The 27,548-nt window shown below is 42.8% G+C and overlaps 1 protein-coding gene across 1 annotated transcript in view; it reads left to right on the forward strand.

Annotated features, from left to right (window-relative positions):
• The window catches only part of CHID1 (chitinase domain containing 1), a 1,807,841-nt gene that overhangs the window by 379,601 nt on the left and 1,400,692 nt on the right, over positions 1-27,548 (forward strand). Inside the window, exon 7 of the mRNA XM_086957742.1 lies at positions 21,415-21,476. Within this exon, the coding sequence (XP_086813868.1) occupies positions 21,415-21,476 (62 nt within the window). The remainder of the gene's footprint in view (positions 1-21,414; positions 21,477-27,548) is intronic.

Genomic DNA, 27,548 nt, shown 5'->3' on the forward strand with positions numbered 1-27,548 from the left:
TCTTCCAACGTTTAGTGATTAGCCTTTTTGCCGTTATCAGACCAAGGTCCCAAAATCTAGTGGGAACTTTCGTCAGCTTCGTCCGTTTGTAGAGACCTAGTATACATGTTTCCCATGTGTGTTGCAGTTCCCTACCCACACCTGCAGCCAAGGAGGCCGACACCGTGCGCCAGTAGTTGTGTAGTGAGGGGCAGAACCAGAGCATGTGCAAAAAGTCTGCATCGACTAGTCCACATCTCGGGCATGCAGACGTGGTAAGCCCGAAGAATCGAATGATCTTGTCCGGGGACAAGTATGCACGGTGTATGATGTAGAATTGAATAATTTTAAAGCGGGAGTTGCGTGGTATATTTGTTGCGGTAGCCAATACCACCGCCCATTCCTTGTCAGTCCATTCGCTTTCCATGTCCTCCGCCCACCTGCGCTGGGAAGAAAATTGTGTGTGAATGTGGAGGGCCTGCGCTAGCCAGTGCACCACATGGGACCCGTTCCCCATTACATGCAAGTATTGTACCAGCAAATGGGTTGGCAGCTCTTCAGAAAGGTCGCCCCAGGCCTGTGTCAGTGTGCGTATGAGTGTTGCGTGTAGCAGAAACTGTCCTGCCAGGAGGCCCGTGTCAGCAGCCAGTGTTTCAAACGGGACCAATACCCCCTCAGCATATAGATCTCCTACAGTGTCCACCCCAGCCTGCGCCCAGCTACTCAGCGCCATCTCTGTGAGCACACCATTGTCCCTGGGCATCCCTAACAGCGGTAGGTTCGGAGAGCACGTCCTCGTGGAGCTAGTGAGCTTCAAACTTCTCGTGTAGCACTTACGCGCTACTGCTAAGTGCAAATGTGTTGGGCAGCGGGGTTTGGCCAAAGGGTGGAACAGTGTATGTATTTGTGTGAGCGTCATGATAGTGGTGTCTGTGGCTGTATCTCCCAGGTTTTTCCCGCTCAACCAGCAGGTTGCCCACTGCAGCTGCGCTGCTAAATAGTAAAGCTTCTGATTGGGGACCGCCTGGCCCCCAGCCTCCGTAGAGGCATAAAGCGTCCTCAGAGCCACTCGGGGCCTTCCCGCGTTCCAGATCAGTTTCCGAATTGAGGTCTCTAGTTTGCGAAGTATACACGTGGGGACATATACCGGGAGGTTAGCATAGAAATACAGTAATCTGGGCAGCGCTATCATCTTCGTCAAAGTGACTTGGCTGGCCACATTCAGAGGAAGAGTCTTCCAGAAAGACATATGTGCCTGCAGGGAGGAGATTGCCCGTATTAGATTACCCTCCAACACATCCGTGAGGTTTCGATACACATATATTCCAAGGTAGCGGAACGTGGTTGGATACCAGTCAAGCCTTACGCCCTGGACAGTGATTGCACATTCCGGTGTGGCAGCATCAAAGGAATACACGCCAGACTTAGCCCAGTTGACCTTGAGCCCCGACATCGCCCGAAGGTGCGGAACATGGCAGTAAGCGCTAATGGGAAGCAAGTCAAGTCCCTGATATAGAGCAATAGGTCGTCAGCATTCAGCAATACTTCGTGTACACCATCGGCTAGGGGGATACCGCAATCCGCTCCAGAGGCCCGCAACTGCGCCGCCAGAGGCTCTATCACCAGTGAGAAAATTAAAGGGGACAGGGGGCATCCCTGCCGGGTCCCTCTGCACACTCGAATAGTGTCCGAGAACAGCTTACCCGTGCGGACCCGTACAGTGGGCCGCTGGTACAGAAGCTCCACCATTTGGATATAATCATCACCCAAGCCATACTTCTGCAACACCGACACCAGATAAGGCCATTCTACGGAATCAAATGCCTTTTCAAGGTCGAGCACCAGACATCCGGAATGGGGCCATCGATTTGTGGTGAAACTCTGCACCCTAAACAATCGTCGGATGTTGTGCAAGGTGCTGCGAGCCGGCACGAAAACATTTTGGTCGGTGTGGACAAGATTAAGCACCAGGGGAGCTAAACGTTGGGCCAGCGTGTAAGCCAGGATTTTGTAATCCGTGTTGAGGAGGGCTAGTAGGCAGTACAATCCCAGTTGGGCCTCGTCTCTGCCAGGCTTTGGAAGAGAGATCAAGTTTGCTTCGTTCATTGTGGGCGGGAGAGCAGAGTCGGCAATGGCCGCCTCGTATGTCCGCAATAGTTCCGGAATCAAAATGATAGAGTAAGCTTTGTAAAACTCGGCGGGTAGCCCATCGGGCCCTGGGGATTTACCATTCGAGAGGGAAAAAATGGCTACTCGTAGTTCCTCGGACGTTAGCGGCGCGCCCAGTTCGTCGCGTTGCGCATCGTCTATCTCAGGCAAGGGTAGAGCAGATAGATATTCTGTTATATCAGCAATTGAAGCCTGCAGTCGGGACTGATAAAGGTCTGTGTAATGATCCACAAAGGCATCATGAATGGCTCTCTCTGTGTACACAGTGGTGCCCTGTTTAGTGCAAATTGATGTCACTGGAGCAGTCTGGGCGTCTTCTTTGATCAGCCACGTCAACAGTTTGCCTGGTTTGTCCCCAAGGTGATGGGTGCGTGCTGAATGGGCTGCGTAGTTTAAGTTCTTTAGCCTGTCGAGCAGTCGCGTGTGTGCCTCTCTGGCCACTGATAGTGGCCCCTCATCACCCTCCATCGCCTCTCGTTCCTCCCGCAGTAGATCAGACTCAATACAAGTCAACTCTCCGTCTATTTGCTTTTGCATGCCCGCTTGTGTGCCCAGACAGTGGCCCCTCATGACAACCTTGAATGTGTCCCATTCGAGTTTTGGGGTGGAGGCAGTGTGGTTGTTTTCCTCAAAATATTGTAAAAGACGCACCAAGAGCGCGTCACAGAATGGAGCATCTAAGAGCAAATCAGGTTGGAGCCTCCAGGTGGGCACAGTCGGGTGTGGGCGCTCCCATGCCAGCTCTAGAATATGAGGGTTATGGTCGGAGTGGGTGCGACCCATGTAATAGGTGTCAGTGACATGGGGGAGCAGGTCACTCGTCAGCATGTATCTGTCCAGCCAAACATGTAGTGTGTGTGCGCCTGAGTAGTAAGAGTACATCTTAGTGTGTGGGTTACGACTCCGCCGGGCATCATGGAAATCCCATTGTAACGCCCAATTCGTGAGTGCCCTCATGGCCCCAGTTACCGGTGCGCTGGCCAGGGGTGGGAAGGAACGATCGAGGGTAACGTCTAGGACACAGTTATAGTCGCCTCCCAGCGCCAAGGGAACACCGTGCCAGGGTGCTAGCACCGTCGACAGCCGTGTAAAGAAGTCTCCCTGCTCGGTGTTAGGGATGTAAAGGGATGCAAGGACCATCAATTGGCCATCTAGCTTGCCATCACCATAGCTCTCATAGCGACCATTTCAGTATTTACCATTAAAAATCCTCCGGCAGTATTTGTTAATAAACGATCTAATATTGTTGACAATTTTCGAATTGTATTTGCATTAAAAGATATACCCACTGCTGATATCAATCCTCCAAAAATGTCACCTACTATTTTTAAGAAACTTTCCCTTCTTCTACCTGTTAATGGTTTACCTATCTCATGAATTCCATTAGTTCCTCTATCTACATGAAATATTTTTGGAAAGACCAAACCTGCATAACAAGTTCCCTGCCAATGGTTTGGTTTCCACATAAAAAGTAAATTCCAGGAAAAACAGGATCATTTCCACCTTTAAATCCCCATCCCCCTTTGATTATGTATGTGTCTTTACATTCACTTGCACCTACAAAATAATTGTCATACAAAGTGTTGTCTCTACTAATACACAGTTTCCCTTGTTGTGGCGTATCTATACCTATTGCTACGATTACATTACTCTTATCAAGATTTTCATCTTCAAAGTTCCACATTGTTGGTTTTGATTTACTTTCAGTTGCTTTTCTTTGATATTGGATTCTTTTTTCTTCTACCATGTCCAGAAAGACTTTTTCCTCCTTACGCATTCTACAGGCCAAATTATGCTGAAAAGCATATTCTAAAGTTAGTTCTTGTGTTTCAAGGAAATATTCATCAAAAAATGTACCCTGTTTAATTTTGTTCAGTCCATGTGTAATTGGCAATGTTGCAAAAGTGTCATCTGAATCAGAATAATAATATTCTAATTTACCTGTTTTGTAAAATAAACTAGCTAATACACTACATGTTATTCCATAAGTCAAAGGAAGGTGGTGGTAGGTCACACCCTCTCATACTGATGTAGGTAACTGCATGCAGACATACAAGTCCCTGATATCCATAGTTTCTGCATATTCATACAAAAGTCTAGTAAAAGCATTCTTTGAAAAATCATTAATAGATCTATCTCTATGTAATTTAGAGTTATCAACAAATTTCACATCATTCTTTAAATCATGAATCTTTTCACTTCTACTATTTTTGTGTTCTCCATGTTCGAAATCTGGTCTAAAAGGAATCACTATTGCTAAAATAAGCCATACTAACATTAATAAACCTGTACAAATTAACCACATTCTACACCATTTGCGAAAAATAGCACATTTTGATCTCTTAATATCATTAGCAGACATTTCAGGCATTTTATTTTTTACACAAAGCACTTTCCACACTATAACAATGTCCTTCAATCCTTTTTCTTTCTAATTTCTCTTTTATTTCTTGCACATGAAAAATATGTGTCCTTAAAAAAAATCTTTCTTTTCTGTGTTGTCACTTTCCTTTTAAAATTTCACACTTCCTTTATTTTGCCATCTTCCAGTTTCCAGTTTAAATACAATTTGTCTTTATTCAACCTTTTCACTCACCCAAAGTGTCTTGGTTTTCTTGACTACTTTGTACTTCCTCTATATGAGGTAGAGAAATGTACATCCATTCAGGTGATCTGTATTTCCGATTTGGTCTCTTTACTCTTTTTGGCCTTTGCACAGTTTCTTTATTTTCTCTTATTTGATCCTTTTGGCTTGTTATTTCATTCACTTGTTCCTCTTGATTTCTATTTATATTTATCAATTTGAACTTCAGTCCTTCATTATCTTTAGGCCAATTGTCTTCCTTTCTTGGCTTTTTTATTTCAGGCTCTATAATTCCATGTTCAGTTCTCCAAGCTCTTTTCCTGGAGCTTCGTCGTAGTTTTGTTTCTCCTTCACTGTCATCAGACTCTGTTTCAGACCTTAATTCACTTCCTCTTTTTCTGAATTTTATTATTTCCGGCTCATCAATTGAATCTGGGTTTTCTTTCATCAGTTCAGTTATTTTGCAAGGAATTTCTTCATAGCTAGTACTTGGAATCTCATCCTCATTGTGAGTATTTTCCTTCTTACCAGTTTCGAGATTTACATTCCTGTCTTCAGAATTTTCTGTTTGTCCTTTAGAACTTTTACCTTTACCAGTTTTCTTTTGCCCTTTGTCAGTGCCCAAACTGGTCCTTGGAATTTCCAGATGTCGCCTTTAAGGTCGATCTTCAGGATCTGGAATTTCAATTATCGAATTTTCTGCTTCAGATGCTGAACTTGTGTCTGATATCTCCACGTACAGGTCGAGCTTCAAGATCTGGAGTTTGGTCTGTTTCACCCTCGGTGTCAGTCTGACCTACTATTTGTCTCTTCCAGATGCTGATTTTCAGTTCAGAAAAGGGGGTGGTGATGAACAGAGTGTCTGAATTAAGCAGATCACTCTTACCCAGTCAAGAGATCAGGGCTTAATCCATCACCGTTATTTAGCTCACTGCATCACCCCAGTTCAGAACCTGGCTATATGCAAATTAGTCTGACCCCGTGCCTCATGGGAACAGGGCAGACCAAACTACCAAGCAATTCTTCACTGGAAAGGAGACAAGCTTCCGGGGACCGGTTTCTGGCATTTCAGCCGTCGTCGGCCCGGCTTGCTTGAATCCTGGTGGTGCAGTGAGCAAGGGACTCATGTCTGAGTATACCCTGCCACACCTGTAGGGGCCAAAAACGATTCAGAAAAGGGAGTGGTATACTCAGATGTGAGTCCCTTGCTCACTGCACCATCAGGATTCAAGCAAGCCGGGCTGAAGACGGCTGAAATGCCAGAAACCGGTCCACGGAAGCTTGTTTCCTTCCCAGTATAAGAATTGGCTTGGTAGTTTAGTCTGCCCTGTTCCCATGATGCACTGGGCCAGGGACAGACTAATTTGCATGTAGCCAGGTTCTGAGCTGGGATGGTGCAGTGAGCTAAAAAACGGTGATGGATCAAGCCCTGATCTTTGGACTGGGTAGGAGTGTTCTGCTTAATTCAGATACTCTGTCCATCACCACCCCCTTTTCTGAATCGTTTTGTCCACCATAAGCGTGGAAGGGTATACTGAGATGTGAGTCCCTTGCTCACTGCACCATCAGGATTCAAGCAAGCAGGGCCGAAGACGGCTGAAATGCCAGAAACCGGTCCCCGGAAGCTTGTTTCCTTCCCAGTATAAGAATTGGCTTGGTAGTTTAGTCTGCCCTGTTCCCATGATGCACTGGGCCAGGGACAGACTAATTTGCATGTAGCCAGGTTCTGAGCTGGGATGGTGCAGTGAGCTAAAAAACGGTGATGGATCAAGCCCTGATCTTTGGACTAGGTAGGAGTGTTCTGCTTAATTCAGATACTCTGTCCATCACCACCCCCTTTTCTGAATCGTTTTGTCCACCATAAGCGTGGAAGGGTATACTCAGATGTGAATCCCTTGCTCACTGCACCATCAGGATTCAAGCAAGCCGGGCCGAAGACGGCTGAAATGCCAGAAACCGGTCCCCGGAAGCTTGTGTCCTTCCCAGTATAAGAATTGGCTTGGTAGTTTGGTCTGCCCTGTTCCCATGATGCACTGGGCCAGGGACAGACTAATTTGCATGTAGCCAGGTTCTGAGCTGGGATGGTGCAGTGAGCTAAAAAATGGTGATGGATCAAGCCCTGATCTTTGGACTGGGTAGGAGTGTTCTGCTTAATTCAGATACTCTGTCCATCACCACCCCCTTTTCTGAATCGTTTTGTCCACCATAAGCGTGGAAGGGTATACTCAGATGTGAGTCCCTTGCTCACTGCACCATCAGGATTCAAGCAAGCCGGGCCGAAGACGGCTGAAATGCCAGAAACCGGTCCCCGGAAGCTTGTTTCCTTCCCAGTATAAGAATTGGCTTGGTAGTTTGGTCTGCCCTGTTCCCATGATGCACTGGGCCAGGGACAGACTAATTGGCATGTAGCCAGGTTCTGAGCTGGGATGGTGCAGTGAGCTAAAAAACGGTGATGGATCAAGCCCTGATCTTTGGACTGGGTAGGAGTGTTCTGCTTAATTCAGATACTCTGTCCATCACCACCCCCTTTTCTGAACCCCCTTTTCTGAATCGATTTTCAGTTCAGGCACTCGAATGGCGTGGCTGGCATGTACCCATCTCTTTACTCCAGCACACTTCACTGCTGTGGTGCTGACCAGGATCACTTGTCGTGGTCTATCCCAGCGTGGAACTAAACAGTTTCTCCTTCTGTCCACTTTTATCCGAACCCAGTCTCCAGGACGCTTTTCTTTTGTATTTGCATCAATCTCAACCTGGTGAAATACAGAAGTCACCACGCCAGACAGACTCTTGCAGTAATCCAGTATGATATCATCATTTATAGTTAGCAGTTTGTCAACTGGTACAAATGCTTGCCTCATTACTTTTCCCATCAGTATTTCATGAGGACCCAATCCTGTCTTTCTATCTGGTATGCTCCTTAAGGTCATTAGAACAAGTGGCAAAGCATCAGGCCTTTTTAGTCCTGTGGCAAAACACATTTTTCCCAGTGTGATTTTGATTGTTCTATTTACTTGTTTAACTACCCCAGAAGCCTCTGGTCTGTAAGCACAATGCAATTTCTGACGAATGTCCAGTGCTTCACATATCAATTGTATCAGTTCATTTTGGAAGTGACTTCCTCTATCTGTTTCATTGGTCACTGGAAAACCAAATCGTGGAATGATCTCTTTTAGAAGAAGTTTTGCAACAGTAACTCCATCATTCCTTCTTGTGGGAAAGGCCTCAACCCATCGTGAAAACAAACAAATGATTACTAGGACGTATCTCAGTCTATTACATGGTGACATCTCGATAAAGTCTAACTGCATTCTAGTGAAAGGACCTCCCTCCCGTCCTATGGTTCCCAGGCTTACAACAGTTTTTCGTCCTGGATTCAATTGTTGACACACTAGGCATATTTGATACAAGCTCGCTGCAATTATTCTAAATTTGGGATTATACCAGGTTTGTCTAAAAAGTCTGATCATATCTTCTCAACCAATGTGTGCTTGACCATGGTACATTTGGGCCATGTTAAAGATCATGCTCTCAGGCACCCAAATTTCGTCTTCTTCTCTCTGCCTGCAACCTGCTTTTATCCATGTATCTTTTTCATCATCACTTGCCCCTTCTTGCAACTGTCTCACTTCCTGCCAAGTCTCAACTAGTAAGCATCAAAGGACTTGATACATGTTCCTTTTCTCTGTCCCGATTGATAGAAGCTACGTTTCTAGCACAGTATTGAGCAGTTGCATCCACAAACCTGTTACCTTCAGTGACATAGTCATCTCCATTTTTTTGGGCTGCACACTTTACTACAGCAATCTTCTTAGGCAGCTGTATCTCCTCAAGTAACATTCTCACAAACTCAGCATTTCTGATGGGTGATCCCGCAGAAGTCCTATATCCTCTTTGAGACCACAGTTGTCCATAATCATGAACAACTCCAAATTTATATTGACTGTCAGTCACTATGGTAATTCGGACATCTCTTCCCAATTTGCATGCTCGAATCAAAGTAATTTGCTAAGCCACTTGGGTGGAACGTATTCCTTTCAAACAAGATGCTTCCATGACATCTGCCGCTGTACATACAGCATACGCAGCACTCAAAGCTCCTTCATCTGTTCTCAAGCATGAACCATCCACAAACATCACAAAATCAGATTCTTCCAAAGGTTCATCCTTAATGTCAGGTCTTGGTTTGGTACAGTACTCGAGCACATCCAAACATTTGTGATCAACGTCATTTTTTACTTCTTTATCCAAGGTATCAGGCAACAAAGTGGAAGGATTTACATTTACACATCTTGCCACTGTCACATTGTCTGCACCCAGAATTACTTTTTCATATCTGGTCAAACGACTATTTGTCATGTATTGGGTTTTGGTCCTAGTGAGGAGGATTTCAACCGAGTGTGGTACATACACCTTCACTGGGTATCCCATCACTATGCCTTCACTCTGTTCCAAACTCACACTCGTGGCAGCAACTGCTTTCAAACATCCAGGCAATGCGTTAGCCACTGGATCCAAAACTGCAGAAAAATAGGCAACTGATCTTCTCGTTCTTCCATGCCCCTGAATCAGAACTAATATTGCACACCCTTCTATTTCACTGCAAAACAGTTCAAACTTTTTTTCATAATCCGGCATGCCTAATGCTATTGCTTCACACAAGCTAGTTTGCAACTACGCAAATGCTTCCATCTCTTTTTCATAATCCGGCATGCCTAATGCTATTGCTTCACACAAGCTAGTTTGCAACTACGCAAATGCTTCCATCTCTTTTTCATTCAGCACTATAGGATCTTTCACATCTCCTTTTGTTAAGCGCTGTAAAGGTTTTGCAATTATAGAAAATCCACGTATCCACTGTCGACATTAACCAACCATTCCCAGAAACATTCTCACTTGCTTCTGTGTTTTTAGGGGATTCATTCCCCTGATAATTTTGATTCTTTCTGAGGTCACTTGTCTCATCCCTTTTCCAATCTTATAACCTAAATTTTGTACTTCTTGTTGGCAAAACTGTAATTTTGATGGAGACACTTTGTCCTCCTTCTGCCAAATGATTCAGCAATTAAATGGTGTCAGAAATACATGCATCTTTGGTCATTGATGCCACTAATAGGTCATCAATATACTTAGCCAAAACTTATTTTCCAGACATTTTTAGACTTTCCAATGATTTCTTCAGCCTTTGATTAAAAATTGAGGTCTTTCAGTATACCCTTGAGGAATTCGGCACCATGCCAAAATATGCTCACCAAACCTGAACGCAAAAAATTGGCTGACTTTCAGGATGTAATGGAACTGTAATGAAAGCATTACACAAATCAATGACTGTGTACCATTCTGCATCATGTGGAATCTGATACAATATCACAGCTGGATTTGGTACAATTGGACAACATGGGACAACAGTTTTGTTTACCTTTCGTAAATCTTTCACTATCCTAAATGTTCCATTTGGCTTTTACAGTCCCATTATAGGCGAATTACATGAGCTACTTATTATTTCCTTTGAAATTCTTTGCTCAATCACTTTGTCAATTACAGGGGGTTACTCCTTCAATTATTTCTGGTGTTAATTTATACTGTGGGGTATATAGGTAAATAGCTCCTTCTTTTACAGAAATCTTTACAGGACTCGCACCTTTCATTAGACCTATTTCTTCTCCGGTCAAGTCCCACACTTCTTTGACTATTTCTTTTAATTCATTTGGGATGTTCTCTTTGTCAAACACAGGAAACAGTTCACTCTTTTCTGAATCTATTATCAACATGGTCATTTTATACAGAATGTCATCATCTGCTGTTTGAAAAGCAATACCATCCGGTGAACAGTAAATGGCAGAGTTCATTTTACAGACTGTCCCGTCCAAGCAAATTAACAGGACTGCTGTCACATACCACAAAACGATGCATCTTTTTAAAATTTCCAATTTCCACTTCTACCGGTTGAGTGAGTGGTGTTTTAATCTGCTTATTTGTTACACCTACGACTTGGATATGCTCATAAAAGAGAGGAAGGTTTTGAATTTCTACTGATCTAATGGTAGAACGGGTAGCACCTGTATCCACTAGGAAAGTAATATTTACACCATACACCTTTCCATTCACAAAAGGACCAGATGGATCTACCTCCAGAGGTGCGCCAAGCACGCAATCCACTTCCTCACCGTCAGTAGCTCTGATCTGACTCATTTCCATCCATTCTCAACCAAAACTGAGGAATTGCAGCCGCACGCGGCGATCTTTTTACCTGCTCTCCTCCGTAGATTCCTGACTCTGCACTGTATTTCTGGAGATTTACACTTTGTGGGAGAGGTGGTACTGGCACCTGACTCTGTTGAATAACTAAGGAAATCAAAAGGGGGGAGTGAAGAGGTGATGCCGATGGGCACCGAGGTGGGCACGTCCTCCTCTTGTCAGGGTTTTAGGTTAATCAGAAAGGGCCACCTCACAATGGGTGGATGTGTATCCAGGTGTCAATGGAATACAACATCTTTGTTAAAATACCCCTCACACACCAAAAGGGCCCTTGGTGTCATGCTTCATCATCGGGGTCTTCCCGTCCCGCTGCGGGGCGGGGCAGTGCTGCGACAAGCGGATACGCTGGAGCACCTTTTAGATGGAGGTGCTATGTGTTGGGAGTGAGTGTCAGTGGGGTCAGGGGTGATATCTGGTGTGAGTTTAAAAAATACCTGGCCTAGTGGAAAAAATAATTTTATTAAACACTGGCTGGTATTATTAAAAAAAGTGAAACGGAGAGATAGAGCAGGTTAATGGGCTCTCTCTCCTAAGTGGGTCAACATGTTTCGAGGCACGGGGCCTCTTCGTCAGGACCAAGGGGAGATCCCCCTGTCACTCACTAATGTATTCTCCACATAGGTAGAAAAAAATGTGTATGTACAAAAAAGTGAAAAAAAGAACTATGTGAGTAACTACCAGTTAATAATTACAGCACATATATGCTACCACACTAATAATGTAGTATGCCTGCAAAATAAAAGTAAGAGATTAAAAATGCGCCGATCCCAAAGTGCGCTTAACTCTAAATTGTCTGTAAGGAAAAAAATGAGAGAAACACACAGAAATATTTTCAGGTAAGGGATCCAGTGTAAACATGTAGGATTCTTGAAGAGTTCCTTCAGCACACACACAGTCAATCACACACAGGGTAGATAATATACATGGGTTCTAAGTAGCCCGAGGTTGTAGATATGGAAATGCATACTTATCAATAGGGGGATCAATGCCTCATGAGCCAGCATAAGACTGAAGGGTATGGTGGGGTGTCAACTGCAAAGAAGAAAAATGGATACACTGTAATTCTGCCTTAGGAGTGGTATAAGGTGACTCAACTAGGTTGAGTAGAAATACAGGTTTTGACCTCCTCGAGACGGCTATGCCGTACTTACTGTGCCCCTAGCACGATTGTGCTTCCTCCTTCGTCCGCGGCTTCCGTGGATATGAAGGGGGAAGTGGGCGGCGTGTATATATACTCAATGGTAATTGGATAATTGATCCAATAAACCTTGGCGGGACGATCGCCGGGTATGTGTGGCCAGCAGGGGAATTACGGGGGCGGCCATGTTGGATGGTTAAATTTAGCCCATAGGTATTGGTTCCTCGGCTGTGGTGCTCGTTAAATGACGATCAGTGGTACTTTCCTGGGGTCTAAAGGTAGTAAAAGATGCAAAACTAGCCAGACCGGGAGGAAAACACCGCAGCGGCGCTCGGCGCTCTGCGGTCGATCACTACGCATGCGCCGGAGTTAGCACACTTCCGCGCATGCGCATTTGGCAGTCACTGATGGTGGTGCGCGTGCGCACCCTGATTCCCTTGTTCGGATCCTAGATCTCACCATTCATGCTCAGAATGGACCAGCACACGTGAAAAATGGACAGTTTCATGACTATTAGCGTTGTATACATTCAGACTGTCAGAGGAGTAGAGAAGTACGTTTTATATGTAGCCTCGAGGAGTTTGAGTTAGAAGGAGGTTTTGAGAAAAAAGAAGGTATATCAAATATTATGACAGGGTCCCATATATGTATATCTCACAGAAACCAGGTTGGCTGGAAGGGGTGAGAATACATATGGGAAACTTGTAATGTGGAAAGTCTATGTTGCCGGGGCCATTCTTACAACCAAAAAAGGAGGGTTCTTTCTTATATACATATAAAACAGAAAAAGTCCATCAAACTTGATCACCTGTCCATGTAACAAGGAGTATGTAGGGATGACCAGTAGACCCGTGAAAATTCGCATGGGAGAACACCGCAGCAATGTGCGCTGCAACAGGACATCCACAAAAATGTCTGCCCATTTTGCCACTATGGGACACACTGTACATGACCTAAAGTGGACCGTTATTGAGATCTTCCCCAATGATAGAGAGCTTCTATCAAAAGAACAACGTTGGGTGTTCCGCTTGGGGTCACATCGCACTGGCCTGAACGATGACATCCCATGGTCTCAACTGCACACGTGAGGCGTGTTAAATTGTGTGACAATGCAGACACCTCTGTCTCCACAAATGGACTTTTTCTGTTTTATATGTATATAAGAAAGAACCCCCCTTTTTTGGTTGTAAGAATGGCCCCGGCAACATAGACTTTCCACATTACAAGTTTCCCATATGTATTCTCACCCCTTCCAGCCAACCTGGTTTCTGTGAGATATACATATATGGGACCCTGTCATAATATTTGATATACCTTCTTTTTTCTCAAAACCTCCTTCTAACTCAAACTCCTCGAGGCTACATATAAAACGTACTTCTCTACTCCTCTGACAGTCTGAATGTATACAACGCTAATAGTCATGAAACTGTCCATTTTTCACGTGTGCTGGTCCATTCTGAGCATGAATGGTGAGATCTAGGATCCGAACAAGGGAATCAGGGTGCGCACGCGCACCACCATCAGTGACTGCCAAATGCGCATGCGCGGAAGTGTGCTAACTCCGGCGCATGCGTAGTGATCGACCGCAGAGCGCCGAGCGCCGCTGCGGTGTTTTCCTCCCGGTCTGGCTAGTTTTGCATCTTTTACTACCTTTAGACCCCAGGAAAGTACCACTGATCGTCATTTAACGAGCACCACAGCCGAGGAACCAATACCTATGGGCTAAATTTAACCATCCAACATGGCCGCCCCCGTAATTCCCCTGCTGGCCACACATACCCGGCGATCGTCCCGCCAAGGTTTATTGGATCAATTATCCAATTACCATTGAGTATATATACACGCCGCCCACTTCCCCCTTCATATCCACGGAAGCCGCGGACGAAGGAGGAAGCACAATCGTGCTAGGGGCACAGTAAGTACGGCATAGCCGTCTCGAGGAGGTCAAAACCTGTATTTCTACTCAACCTAGTTGAGTCACCTTATACCACTCCTAAGGCAGAATTACAGTGTATCCATTTTTCTTCTTTGCAGTTGACACCCCACCATACCCTTCAGTCTTATGCTGGCTCATGAGGCATTGATCCCCCTATTGATAAGTATGCATTTCCATATCTACAACCTCGGGCTACTTAGAACCCATGTATATTATCTACCCTGTGTGTGATTGACTGTGTGTGTGCTGAAGGAACTCTTCAAGAATCCTACATGTTTACACTGGATCCCTTACCTGAAAATATTTCTGTGTGTTTCTCTCATTTTTTTCCTTACAGATAATTTAGAGTTAAGCGCACTTTGGGATCGGCGCATTTTTAATCTCTTACTTTTATTTTGCAGGCATACTACATTATTAGTGTGGTAGCATATATGTGCTGTAATTATTAACTGGTAGTTACTCACATAGTTCTTTTTTTCACTTTTTTGTACATACACATTTTTTTCTACCTATGTGGAGAATACATTAGTGAGTGACAGGGGGATCTCCCCTTGGTCCTGACGAAGAGGCCCCGTGCCTCGAAACATGTTGACCCACTTAGGAGAGAGAGCCCATTAACCTGCTCTATCTCTCCGTTTCACTTTTTTTAATAATACCAGCCAGTGTTTAATAAAATTATTTTTTCCACTAGGCCAGGTATTTTTTAAACTCACACCAGATATCACCCCTGACCCCACTGACACTCACTCCCAACACATAGCACCTCCATCTAAAAGGTGCTCCAGCGTATCCGCTTGTCGCAGCACTGCCCCGCCCCGCAGCGGGACGGGAAGACCCCGATGATGAAGCATGACACCAAGGGCCCTTTTGGTGTGTGAGGGGTATTTTAACAAAGATGTTGTATTCCATTGACACCTGGATACACATCCACCCATTGTGAGGTGGCCCTTTCTGTTGAATAACTACCTGTTGCTGTGGCGATGACTGTGGATTTACCTCATTCTTCACCTGTGGATTCAATGATTTATTTTCTGGATTAACCCTTGGGGGTAACTTACATTAGTTCCTCCAATGTCCTATCTTGCTGCAATTATGACATGGCCATTTCTTTTTTGCTTCATCTATATTCATTTGTCCTTTCTCCTTTCCCTTTATTCATATTGCCCTTCATTTTTACTTTACTCGCTTCATTATTTTGATTATTCAACTGCGCTTCCTGATGTTCTGCTACTTTAACTTGTGCCCACATAGCCTTTTCTTTAAGTTTTCGCTGTTTGGCGTCAATTTCATCACTACAATACTTTGCATATCTTAGCACATCGCCCACTGAACTGGACTGCCAACACATCATGTGGTGCTTTATCATTTCACTTATTTCGGGTCTTAAACCAAACACAAACCTATGTACAAAATGACTCCTATTCTTATCACTTAACTTTTCATATCCACTTTATTGTTTAAAAACTAAAAGCAATATTTCATTATAAGCATGTACGGATTTCTTAGGTTCTTGAAGAGTGCTATCAATTTTTACCCAATCTGTTTCTTTTGGAGGAGTTTTATTTTTCAAAATGTTATAACTTTATGATATTTCCTCATTACATCTGGACCTGGAGCACCTGTTTTAGCATCTCTTGGATATTCTTCTTTTGGCCAATCAACTGTAATTTTACATTCTGTCCACAAATCTGCTCTTACAACTATGTCAAATAATCCATCTAAATCTTCCCACAACACTTTTGAAACTTTAACAAACCTATATACATGTCAATACCATTCTACAGGTTTTTCTGGTAATCATGGAAAGTCATTTGTAAATGACAATATATCCTGTCTAGTCCATGGTACATGTACATAACCTCTCAATGGAACAGGACACTGCAAAGATCGTTGAGTCAAGAATAAGCTCCCTTTGGGATATTCACTTTGCATACCAATCAAACAAACACACCATATGTTCCCCTCAGACACCACCGGGTCAATATATCAGTTGACAGAAATTCAAATCTTAAAACAATTTATAAAAAACATATGTTACATTTTATTAGAGTTGGTTCAAAAGGATATATATATATATATATAAACATATTTTCACATTCAAAATAATACTGCATAATTATACACATTAAAAACCATCAAAATTAAACATTCAAACACAATATCAATGCATCAACAATTCATTTAAAACATAACCACAATCACATGGATTCATAAGTTCAACATTTCATTTCTGCATCATAAGTTTGTCATACAAATAAAATTATTAAAAAAGATTTTTTTGTATTATTATGTTTCTATTAGTAGGCCAAAAAAGCTACTCATTTCGGAGGTTTACACAGGTCCACCTCCTTCTTCAGACTTCTTACTACTTGGCTTTGACAGCAATAGCTACCTACAAATATATATACAAAGGCATTGTTTAGAGTTCTGTAATATGGCATCAGAGTACATTCAGTAAATAATGAACCAACCCATTGATGACCTAATAAAAATTACAATTCGATAATTCTCCCATTATATGGTAAAGATCCTTAACAATTGGGCAACATACTGTCAAGAATCGCATAAATCATTGAGTTACTGGCACTATTAATATCAAGACCCATCATGCACCCGAATAGTGAGATCCAGTTATTCTAAAAACATACTGACCACACCACATCTTGTTCAATCATACTATCACTCAGACATGAGAAAACTGTTACAGGATAGGTTGCTACCACTCTATCCTCGCTCCTTAATAAATATCTACAATATTTGCCACTATATCCAAATATATCCTAGGAGCGTAGGCATACAATGATTAAAACCTATTACGATAGGCTGATTGCATTAACTTCACTCTCAATGGGTTCATTGTTTTTAAATTATATAATTATCCTACAACTGGATATGTTGCTAAAAGGTACCCACCACGATGTAGTAGGGTCGATATTCATGTAGGAGGAATCTGTTAATAAGAAATCTCTCCTTCCAATGCTAAATGTCAATGGGGCAAAGGAATACTGCCACGAAGAAGATATCTACAAAGGGGTCACAATTCCAATCTCTGCGTGCCCTGAAAACAGAAAACCTAGATCAGTTCCTGATATACTCGATTGAACTACTTGCTTATATATTATTGGGAAGACCTATTCACAGCCTATTTACATTTCTTAACACTACAGCGCATTATAATTCTAAAACCTTTTTACCTACCAATAATGCAGGCAGACAAGGTTCATTCACGAGGGTCAGTCTTAAATGCTTGGAACCTCACTTTTTTTTTGTAAAACAATTTTTATTGCAGAGTTCAATTTAAGCATTACAGGTTGCTTGGAACCTCACTTGATGCAAGTTTGTCAATCCTACAGATAGAAAAGGTTACAGCGTCTTAATCACTCACAGTATATCAGCATAATCTGCTGTAGTCTTAACGAACCTCCTTTGAAATAATGTAGAATAGTACAATTACCTTCTTGCTAAAGATGAAAACCACGAACTATGGTTTTTGACCCTTGTTTCAATAACGTCGCTTGCGTGCCCTATGATGACAAACATTCTCTATAACATTGCACATTGGGTTGTCATTAGCAAATACTAGAGGCTACATCAATGGAGTTTTAGCTGCTATACCCACTTTATCAATGCAGGCTAAAAAAAAACAGTTAAATTCAATGGTGTCCACAACATCTTATCAACTAACCACTACTGACACCTACATGAGAGCTTCTGCGCATTCATTACTAACTTGTAAATAATCTGTTTCCCCTGCGTATAATCTCTTTACAAAAGCTTTCATGTCTATATTTGAAATGTATTATTCATATGTCCTAGCGGTTATATTCTATTGCTCCATTCCAGACTGCGGGATAAATAACCTCACAGCTTGCCCCAAAACCAAGACGAGTGCTGGCATTTCTAGAAAGCAATCGATATAAAGCTTACATCTTAGTTCACCTGCCATGCACTTGACGGTCTCAGGTTTAGCCCACTATATTAGCTAAAAAGCAACAAAGGGGCCACTGGGACCAAACCCCCAAGGTATCGAAATCCATTATGTCAAGTAACTTACCGCACCAAAAATCGTTCAGACCAACAGCATGTGGTGGTGCGCAATAAAATTCACGGAAACAACTATTTTCCTTCTTTCATACAGGCTCTTTTATACCCTTTTCCCCTAACTATCTAACTCAAAATTGAAACTTTAGAGTCCATACTCATTTCTCATTGGTCCATTAGAGGGCTGGTGAAGATCACCTCATGTCCTCAGTCCAGAATTGTCCATTTTGCACTCTGTCATCCTGTCCTTGTATCTTTTATACATCACGAAGTTACAACACAAAAGTTTCCCAGGCTTTTAAATTCAAGCACCCTTTGGCACATCTCTGGTGTCCTAGGCCAAGCTGACCTTGACATCTTTTACTCCGAGTACAGGCCGTTCAAGCATCTCTAGCACAGTGGCGCATGCTTAGGGCCATATTTTTCAAAGTCTCGCATAAACAGCCATTTTCTAACTAGGACGGATAGGCCTCAATGGGAACTAATATGAAAACAAAGACAATAGATGTTAGATTTAGAATTCTAGCCCTTCTCTTTACCTTCCACCATTCTAATTTCCCTTGTCAGAGGTTACCTAGCAAAAACCAAACATATATGCGTCTTTTACCTACCATGTTTATTGTTTTGCCACATAAACATTCAATAAAAAGCACAAATACACACTTTTATTTATTTTAAAATATCCCTGCTCTATATTAGTATGACTTCTTCATTTTATTAGTAAATTAGTGTTTGCAAATCAGCAAGTTAGTTTTCCCACGTGTAACTTTAGTCTGTGTATGCTTGGTTGATTAATTCTCATGCTCCACATGGTTAATACATTATGAGATATTGACTTTACAAGGGGTACACAAAAATGTTTGTCTCTCCCCTGCTCCATCACTACCTTGGCTGCCCATCATTAAGCACATCCAGTTTAAGGCCTTGTGCATTGCTTTTAAGGCTACACATGGTAAGGGCCCACGACAACTGTTGCAACTCTTTAGACCTTGCATGCCAGGCAGATCACTAAGATCGTCCGACAGTGGAAACCTATCTATCCCCAAGATTTCAAAAGTAAAATGGGGAGGCAAAAGTTTTTCCTATACCACTGCTAAACTCTGGAACTCCTTGCCCACTTGCATGAAAAACAAACATAACCTGCTTCAATTTAGGAAGCGCTTTAAGACCAGGCTGTACTTGTGACATTGTTCTGGAAATAACTGTCTTCTGGTGTATCCAGCGCCTAGATACCTCCGGTTTTGTGTTGCGCTTTATAAATCACTCATTTCATTTCATATAACAACTGCCTCGAGGGTTAGCCAATTGCAGGTGCTTTCTGTTAATCCCCCATACACCTCTTTTTTTCCTGGATAAACTGGTCCTTCGGACCCGTCCCTCCTTCTTACATAAAGTGATCACAACTTTTCACGTCCGGCAAAAGATCACACTTCCTACTTTGCCCCCTCTCTCATCCTAGAAGGAAAGTCGACTGCCTGGATCCAAAAAGAGCATTGTTGATCTACATTGATCGTACCAAAGACTTCTGGGTGGATGATCTACTCTTTATTGGATTAGTGGATGAGAAGAAAGGAAAGGCAGTCCAAAGGAAAACCATCTCCAGGTGGATTGTGCTCTGTATAAAAAGCTGCTACGCAAGGGACAAGAAACAACCTCTTGAGGGCTTGAGAGCTCATTACACTAGCGCTAAAGCTCCAACCACTGTGCTAGCTCGAGGAGTCCCAGTCCTGGACATATGTCCGGCAGGTAAGTGGGCATTGCTGCACACATTTGTTAAGCATTACTGGACAGTGAGGTTTGACGTGATGGGCATTTTGCTTTTCAGTCCTTCACAACTTGTTGATCTAACAAATTTGCAGACCCACCTACGAGGAGAGGATGCTGTGGCATCTATTCTAATTTAAGGAATCTGTGGCAGAAGTCTCTTTATGATGAACAAGTTACACACCGGTATTGCTATATCTGGCAGAGGCTCTATCTAGCCGCATATTCATTACCAATACTCCCTGGTCTGACAAATGTGCATCTCACATCAAAGAGGTCCTTCTAGGCCTAATTATGGCATGCTGGTCATTCCACCTCAGTATGGCTCCGTACTTGTGGCACGGAAAAATAGTCAGAAAATGAGGTCAGCTTGCTAAGGTGGTGCCAATATAGGCATCGCAAATGTCACTTCTGTAATGGCCGACAACGCTACGCTGAGCCGAACAACGCCACCTACCGAAGCGCAAGGGGACTGCTAAAAAAAAAAAGTAATTCCAGATCCACTTCGACTCCTGGGGAATATTCTAAGGTAAGGAATCTGTGTCTAGATAGTCTTTACCAGATAAAGTGCTACCGATGTTAAGTAACTTGATATCAGCACCTCACAGCGCAACCCGATCTGCTATGAAAGTCTTATTAAGAATTTTGTGGACTGGGTATTCAGCCACAAATGGTGGCAACCTTACTCTTGCGCCGTACGTGCAAGTACACAGACACCATCTACACTATTAGGACGGTAAGATGTACTTTCTTTTCTGTTCGGGAAGACCGGTAAAGTCTGGCAGTCCCAATCAGGAAAAAAATTTAAAAGTTACCCTCAAGTCGTGTTAGAAAACTCCCAGATTATCCGGGTCAATAATGCTTTGTTTTACCAAAACAAACTCTTGCTTTGGGAGTTTGTTTTGGTAAAATAAAAATGTTTGCTGAGTGGCTGCATGAATCACATGTTTGCTGAGTGGCTGCAAAGAGCGGCATAAATATCCTCTCTTTTAAAGGCACAGAAGTCTCCGCAAGGCAGCCAAGGATATCAAAACATGGTGGGCGGTAGTCCGCTGGGTGGCGGAGGAAATTATCTTCACCACCCTGAAAGATCACGGTCTGCCCTGCTTATTTCTATATAAGGGCTATAAACTTCACAAATCTGATGTTTTTTTTAAACTTGTCACTATCTTACATCCTGTAGGCGAATGCCTTATAGAACACTCCCTAGTTTCAAACAAACCTGCTTTTTTAATATTTTTAATATTTCCAAAATCATTGTTGATGGAACTAATGCCCGTACATGTGCACTCTCACATAGATTACTGCAATGGAATGCACAATGGCTTTCTTTGAAAAGCACTGAACCGATTCAGCTGGTACACGCATGACAGTCACCTTAGTTATTTCTGTCTAAAATCTTCAACCGCATGACACCCGTCCCATACTCCTTCCCCTGGTTCCCAAAGAACCCAAACTGTCTGGGGATCAAAGTTATTTCAGAAAAGCTGCCCTTATCATTCCAATAACTGCCTACAAAGACTCTTGTGGTGTTCTTTTTTTTAGAATGAGAAGTTCGATGGGTTTGTGATTGAGGTATGGAGCCAGCTTGGAGGCCAGAAGCGACAGTGAGTACTAATGTCCCATTGCCAATGACTACTGACCGTCTTGATGAATTTACTCCTCCTATAAAACTTTTACTCGTAGAGCTTGTGTTCATTCTACTCCACATGCCTTCTCTCTCACACTTTCTCACTTTGTCTCCCTTCCACTCTGAAGTCTATGCTTATTTCTCTTAATACATCTATGTCCTGATCTCTTGCTATCATATTTTTAATATTCATTTAAACTTTCCCATACTATTAACTATATCTAGAATTCAGAAGATTAGCCCATAGGGTTCTCAATAAGCAAAGTGCAGTTTTTCAATAGATTTAGGGCCAGATGTATCAAAGGGTTTTGGACATTCTGTGTCTATGGGAAAATGTGTTGATGCATATGGCCCTTAATTGTTTTTATGGATTACACCATAGGTTTAACAGGTATTAATCATAAAGGTATACGTGTTGGTGCGTTCATGAGAAGATTAAAAACTAGTAACCAACTCTCAAATATTGTTGATCATATCTGAGGGTCCAACAGGGTTCCAGCTCCCTGTTGTGTTATATCATTTGTATTTTTGTAGCGCACTAATCACCTGTGAGGGTATCCTGGCACTTGCAGCAGGTGTATGGGGCCAGCCTGGTGTGCTTACTCGAAACACCAGGTCTTCAGCTTTTTGCAGAAGTCAAGGAGGAGGCTCTGATGTGTTGTGGGAGGTCGTTTCAGGCTGTAGGAGCTAAGTATGAGAAGGTGCGACCCTCCCGCCCCCCACCCTGCTTTTAAGTTTGTGTGGGGAGTATGCTAGTGATACTCCAGCAGAGCAGTGATGTCTGGAACAGTGCTACCCAAACGTTTTAGAACCACAACCCTTTTTAGTAGGACAATCAGATTTTTGTGAAAATGTATTGTTTGTGCATTACCAAGTAAAATGTCTTGATTTATTTTGAGCCTATTAAAATCTCTGTTTCTATCAAACTCCAGACATACACTAAAATTGCTTCGTTTTAGCTTTTCTAACTGTTGAATGTGTACAGTTCATTTAAAGGTATTTACATTTTGTTGTGTTTGAAATAATGAAATCCTGCAGCCTTTCCTTTCAACCCTCATCTACCTCAGCAAGATTGTCAAATAATTCACTTTACTTCTCTTTCTCTGGCTGTAAAGTGAGAGGAGTTTGTAAACACCATTTCCCATCTTGAAAAAACATAGGCAGAAGACATTGCCTAACCTTTGAGGTTTGTCTTTGAAGCACAGCAAATGTGACAAGATAAGGTATCTTTATTTATTGCTTGTTCTTTCGTGACCTGCCAAAAATAGTTCGGTTCCCACAGTTTGGGAAACACTTGTCTGGGTAGTTGGTGGAAATTAATGCGGTTGTTCAGGTAAAAAGCGATGATTTTGTGGAGTGCCTTGTAGGTAGGTGTTGGTGAGGAGTTTAAAGAGTGTGTGTTGGGAACTAGTGGAGTTCCCTGAGGTGTGGTGTGGTGTGGGCATGGCGTGGGAGATTGAGCATGGGCCTGGCTGCTGCATTTTGGAAAGTCTGAAGTCTTCTCGTGAGGTGTTGGTTATTCGTGTTTAGGACCAGGACGAGGCAACTGCGTTAACCTGGGCAGTCATGTCCAGTTTTCTGTCTAGAATAAGTCTGAGGTTTCTTACTTGTGAGCTGGGTCTGAAGTTTGTAGGTCAGCTTTCCCAAAGACCATCACTTCAGTCTTGTCCCTTACTGAACAATACCCCACAGATACCTCTCCATTTTCTAAAATCCACTGTCAGTTTTTCAGCCGGTTTCACTTTCCCTCCATTTATCTCACGAGGGGCCACCGTTTTGCACCCCATCTTTGGCAATCTGTTTTCTTTCTAATACGATAGATAATGCTACAATTCTGTTTTCCTCTTTTTCATCTAGGCTGAGTCCTAATATACCTGTTTTAGTATTGCAACTCCTCCATCTTTATCATGTAACCGGGACATAACCTTGTCCCATTATACTCCTATTATGGGACATGTCCATACCACTGACTTGGGTATATTTTATTAAGTACAACTGGGGTTAGATAAGCTCTGTGTCTCTAGGTAATGCGTATATCTAAAGCTAGTATTACTGTAAACTAATTTATTATAGCTTAGTACACTGTGCTACTATGAATCTACAATTGACGTACAAACTCCAACGCTGGGATGCCTTCGGGCCGCCATGCGCTTTACAAATTGGGTAATAGAAATAGAAAACTCACCCTCCAGTTTAGCTTGTATTCACATGTTAGGCTCTTGTCTATCACTCAGAGTGCCATAAAGCATGGCAGTAGCTCAGTCAGTGTTCCATAGCCAATTCAGCACTGAGAATATATGGACATCAGAAGTAAATGTGTTTAATGATGTACCAGAAAAAAGTTACAACTCAAAAAGTCAACGTGTTTGTACTTATAATTTAGTGACCATTAGGCCCAGGAATGTTTTTGTGGGGTTACTAAAACTCTTTAAACATGAGTGGCAGCCCCATATCGCTTACACTCTTTTCAGTGGTCTGTTAGCAATGTGTAAAACTGTTCCGTATTAGAAAGGCTAACTAAAGTAATAATGTCTTCTATTTCATATTGCTTTGGTGAGGAATGACCGCCCCACAAAACATTTGTAATTTGTGCGAAGTGACACAAAGAGAGGAGCAAATCCTTTAATAACAGATTAACCCAATTACTATCTCTCGCTAAGTGACCACTATAATCATCAGTCCATATAATAAGCTTAAAAGACGCACATTAAAACTTAGTCTTATTATTAATTGATAAGACATTGTTTATATCTGTATATTGTATCGTGGGATTTCACTTGCCTGCCACTCTACCATTCATGATTTTGTAGCTATACTACACAAAGCAAAACCTGATATAGTAGATTATCTTTCGCAAACTTCATGAGGATGAGAAACACCCTCTAACAAGGTATGGAATTGAGATAAAAAATATTAAAGCAATGCATTACCTGCAGGGGCGCTTCAACAGAAGAAGCGGCAACAGCGTTTTTAGCACGGCAGTTCATTCTGCCACCCTTCTCCAGCACAAACAAGATTTTGACCATGCTACTTAATAAAAGCTTCAGATATTCATATTTTTGTGTCAGCCCAAATCACCTAAAGCAAAAATAGCTGAAATCACTACAAAAAGTGTAACTTTTGGTAACCATGTTACAGGTTACTTTGGTATCATAAGAAACACAGATGTTTTTTTTAGGTCAGAGCCTGTCTAGTTTGCAAAAACTTCTTGAGGACATTTTGAAAGCTTTCCTTAGAATGCAATCCACCTATTGCTTACCATTGGCTTAGTGGTTTGTAACTCACACTTTCTTGCTTTCACTTTGCTGTTTTTTTTGTTTTGTTTTAGGCTGTCCAGCATGCGTTTGTCCCTCCCACGCCATCCATGCATAACCTATTTACTGTATTATTCCACAAGGGCTTGCTTTCTGTAAACCGGCCTTTAAAGTTTGTTCTTGTCACATTTGCTGTGCTTTCAATGACCAGGGTCAAATGTTAGGATCTGTCTTCTGAGGGTGCTTGGTGTTTACTTTTCTTTCACAGGCTTGAAAATGAGAGGATTTATGCAACAATCTTGTGGATACTGGGAGTGGGAAAGAAAAGGTATTTTCTAGCACACATCAAAATTTAAAATCCTTTACTCAGTACAAGCTGTTCATGATTTGATAGTTCATAATTGGACAGATTCATGACCAAGTAAATTTTATTTAGTGCTACCATCTGTAGTGTTGTCTCTGTGTCTGAATGTCTCCGTGGCTTTCCTATGGAAAACCGACCTGTTTCCAGATCCTGTTTTGACCCCCAGATCCTGTGTTGATCCTGGTCCCATGTCCCCGTGCTTCTGGGTGGTCACCATTCGCCCTCCCCTAAAAAAGGGGCCTGATTTTGTTTCTGGTACCTATAGCCTTGATTGTATCTGCCTGAACTTGTGCCTGGTTGTTCTGTGTCGCTACCTGTGCTGCTTGCTCCAGAGGAGTCTGAAAAGTTTATGAATCTCTTAAATCCCCTAAAGCTACCTCATCTCCTTGGGTATCTCCCCTGTGTGTCCTGTTTATAATAATCTTCCTGAAGGTAAGGATATGTTGTTTTTATATCATAGAATCTGATGTCTTTCGCAAGTTTGTCCGATTTGCGTGCTTGTGTGTTGGTGTCAAACTCCAGAATAGTTTTTTCTAGACTTTAAAGTGCTTCACTGGCATTTACAAGGGCAGTATCCTCCGTTATTTCTTGTTTATGGTCCGTTATATCTTTTATCAATTTCTCCACTTGTTCTAATGCTGTTTCGACCCCAAAGATTATCCAGTGGCGGGAACAGTTGGTTGCTATGAAGCTAAAGTTCTCTTTAAATTTAGGTATGTCCACAAAGATAGCAGGTTCGTTCTTAACCTGTAATCCAAGTAAAATTATGCTTACCTGTAAATATTTGGTTACTAGGTGACCATTCAGTCTTGTCCTTATCAGTTTCGATGTAAGCATATGCTGAGGGTCGCCAAGGACACCAGGCATTGCAACGGCCCAGGTTGTGAGACACGCAGATCGGGACTTCTTGCTAGGGCCGCTGGGCAGCAGATATATCGCACACAGGTTCTGGGATAGCAATAAAGTCTCCTTCCCCAGAGTGGTCCCCGGGGGCAGCTTCGTCAGTAAGGAGAATTGGGCCTGAAGGGTGGGCTGTATCAACTGAGGAGTGGCATGATAGGAGACAAAATTATACTGTCTAACAGCCATGCGGCCCTCAATCGCAGTGCATCTCCACTGTGTGTTGATGTGTACCTTAGTTACCGTTAGAGGAAGGGATCTGTGAAAGAGGAGGGCTACCCTCCCTGGAGCCCTAAGTAAATCCAGAGTGAAACATTCTATCGTATTCAATGCCCTAGAAGGGGCCAATGAGTCACCATCAGGTGGGTTTCTTGCAATAAAACTACAGTTGGCTTGTACCTTTGCATATAGCGTAATACAGCTGACCGCTTGATACGGTCTAACAGGTGGTTAGCATTTCAGGAAATAACTGTGAACATGTGGGAAAGTTGCGGAAAGATATGTTGGTGAGTAGAACCTGCCAGTGGTTAGAATTGCCCCTTAGTAGGGTCTTCACCCGCTGGTCTGAACAACTGTTTGCAATATTGGAAGGCTCGCTGAATCAAAGCCTGAGGGGAAAAAAGGCATTAGTAACATAAAAATAAAAAAATCACTAAACATCAACAAAACCCCTCCCCCTTCTAAATCCCCCACCATATACTTCTCTCCATGAAGCATCTGTAGCCCTGATCCAAAACACGGTGAATGTGGAGAGAAAAGAAGAAAAAAGGGGAACAACTAAAAAGTAACTCGGGTGGGTAGTCCAACGGCAGTGTTCACACATCTTAAGACTGATGTTATGCCTGATAGCACATATATAGTAGGAGCATTAATACAGTCAGTTACTGTGGTGTGTTCAATCATAGAAAATTAAATTTGGAAAGAATCATTGTAGGCAGGGGGGTTCTGGAGGTGGGACGGTTTAGTTAGTCGTGCCACTAGGATGTCCACAGCCTCCACCTCATGTCCCTACAGCAGCATACGGGGGCATCCTGCACCGAAAAATCGGCCTGTGTTAGTGAGGATCAATCCGATAAATTCTGGACTATTTCGGGCAGATCATAGAACTGCGGGGTGGCGGCAAGGCAGAGATGGGTGTTTCTGCTGTCTGTGCCTACGCTGCCAGTCGTGGCGTGCAGTTCGGCCATCTCTTGTGGGTTCTCCTTGATTTCTGGGATTTAGATTGCTTGTTCCTGGGTCTGTGCATGGGGTGAGGCGAACAGGACCACTGAGGGCCATCCGCACCTCACCTCTCCTGGTTCAGGGCTTCTAGACTACATTCCTCTGTGGCCATTCCCAGGCCTGTTCGGGGGTGTCAAAGAAATAGGTAGATGACCTTAAGACGGGCTGGGATAAGGAGCCAGTAACTTAGGTTGAGGGCACAGAGCTTTTGCTTTACCTCCTCAAAAGACTGACGTTTACGCTGTGCCTCCCTGGTATAGTCTGGAAAAATCAGTAATCTAGAGTTCTGGTGCCGGAGATCCGGTTGTTT

This window comes from Lissotriton vulgaris, chromosome 2_1, assembly GCF_964263255.1.
Source record: "Lissotriton vulgaris chromosome 2_1, aLisVul1.2, whole genome shotgun sequence".
Taxonomy (NCBI): Eukaryota; Metazoa; Chordata; class Amphibia; order Caudata; family Salamandridae; genus Lissotriton; species Lissotriton vulgaris.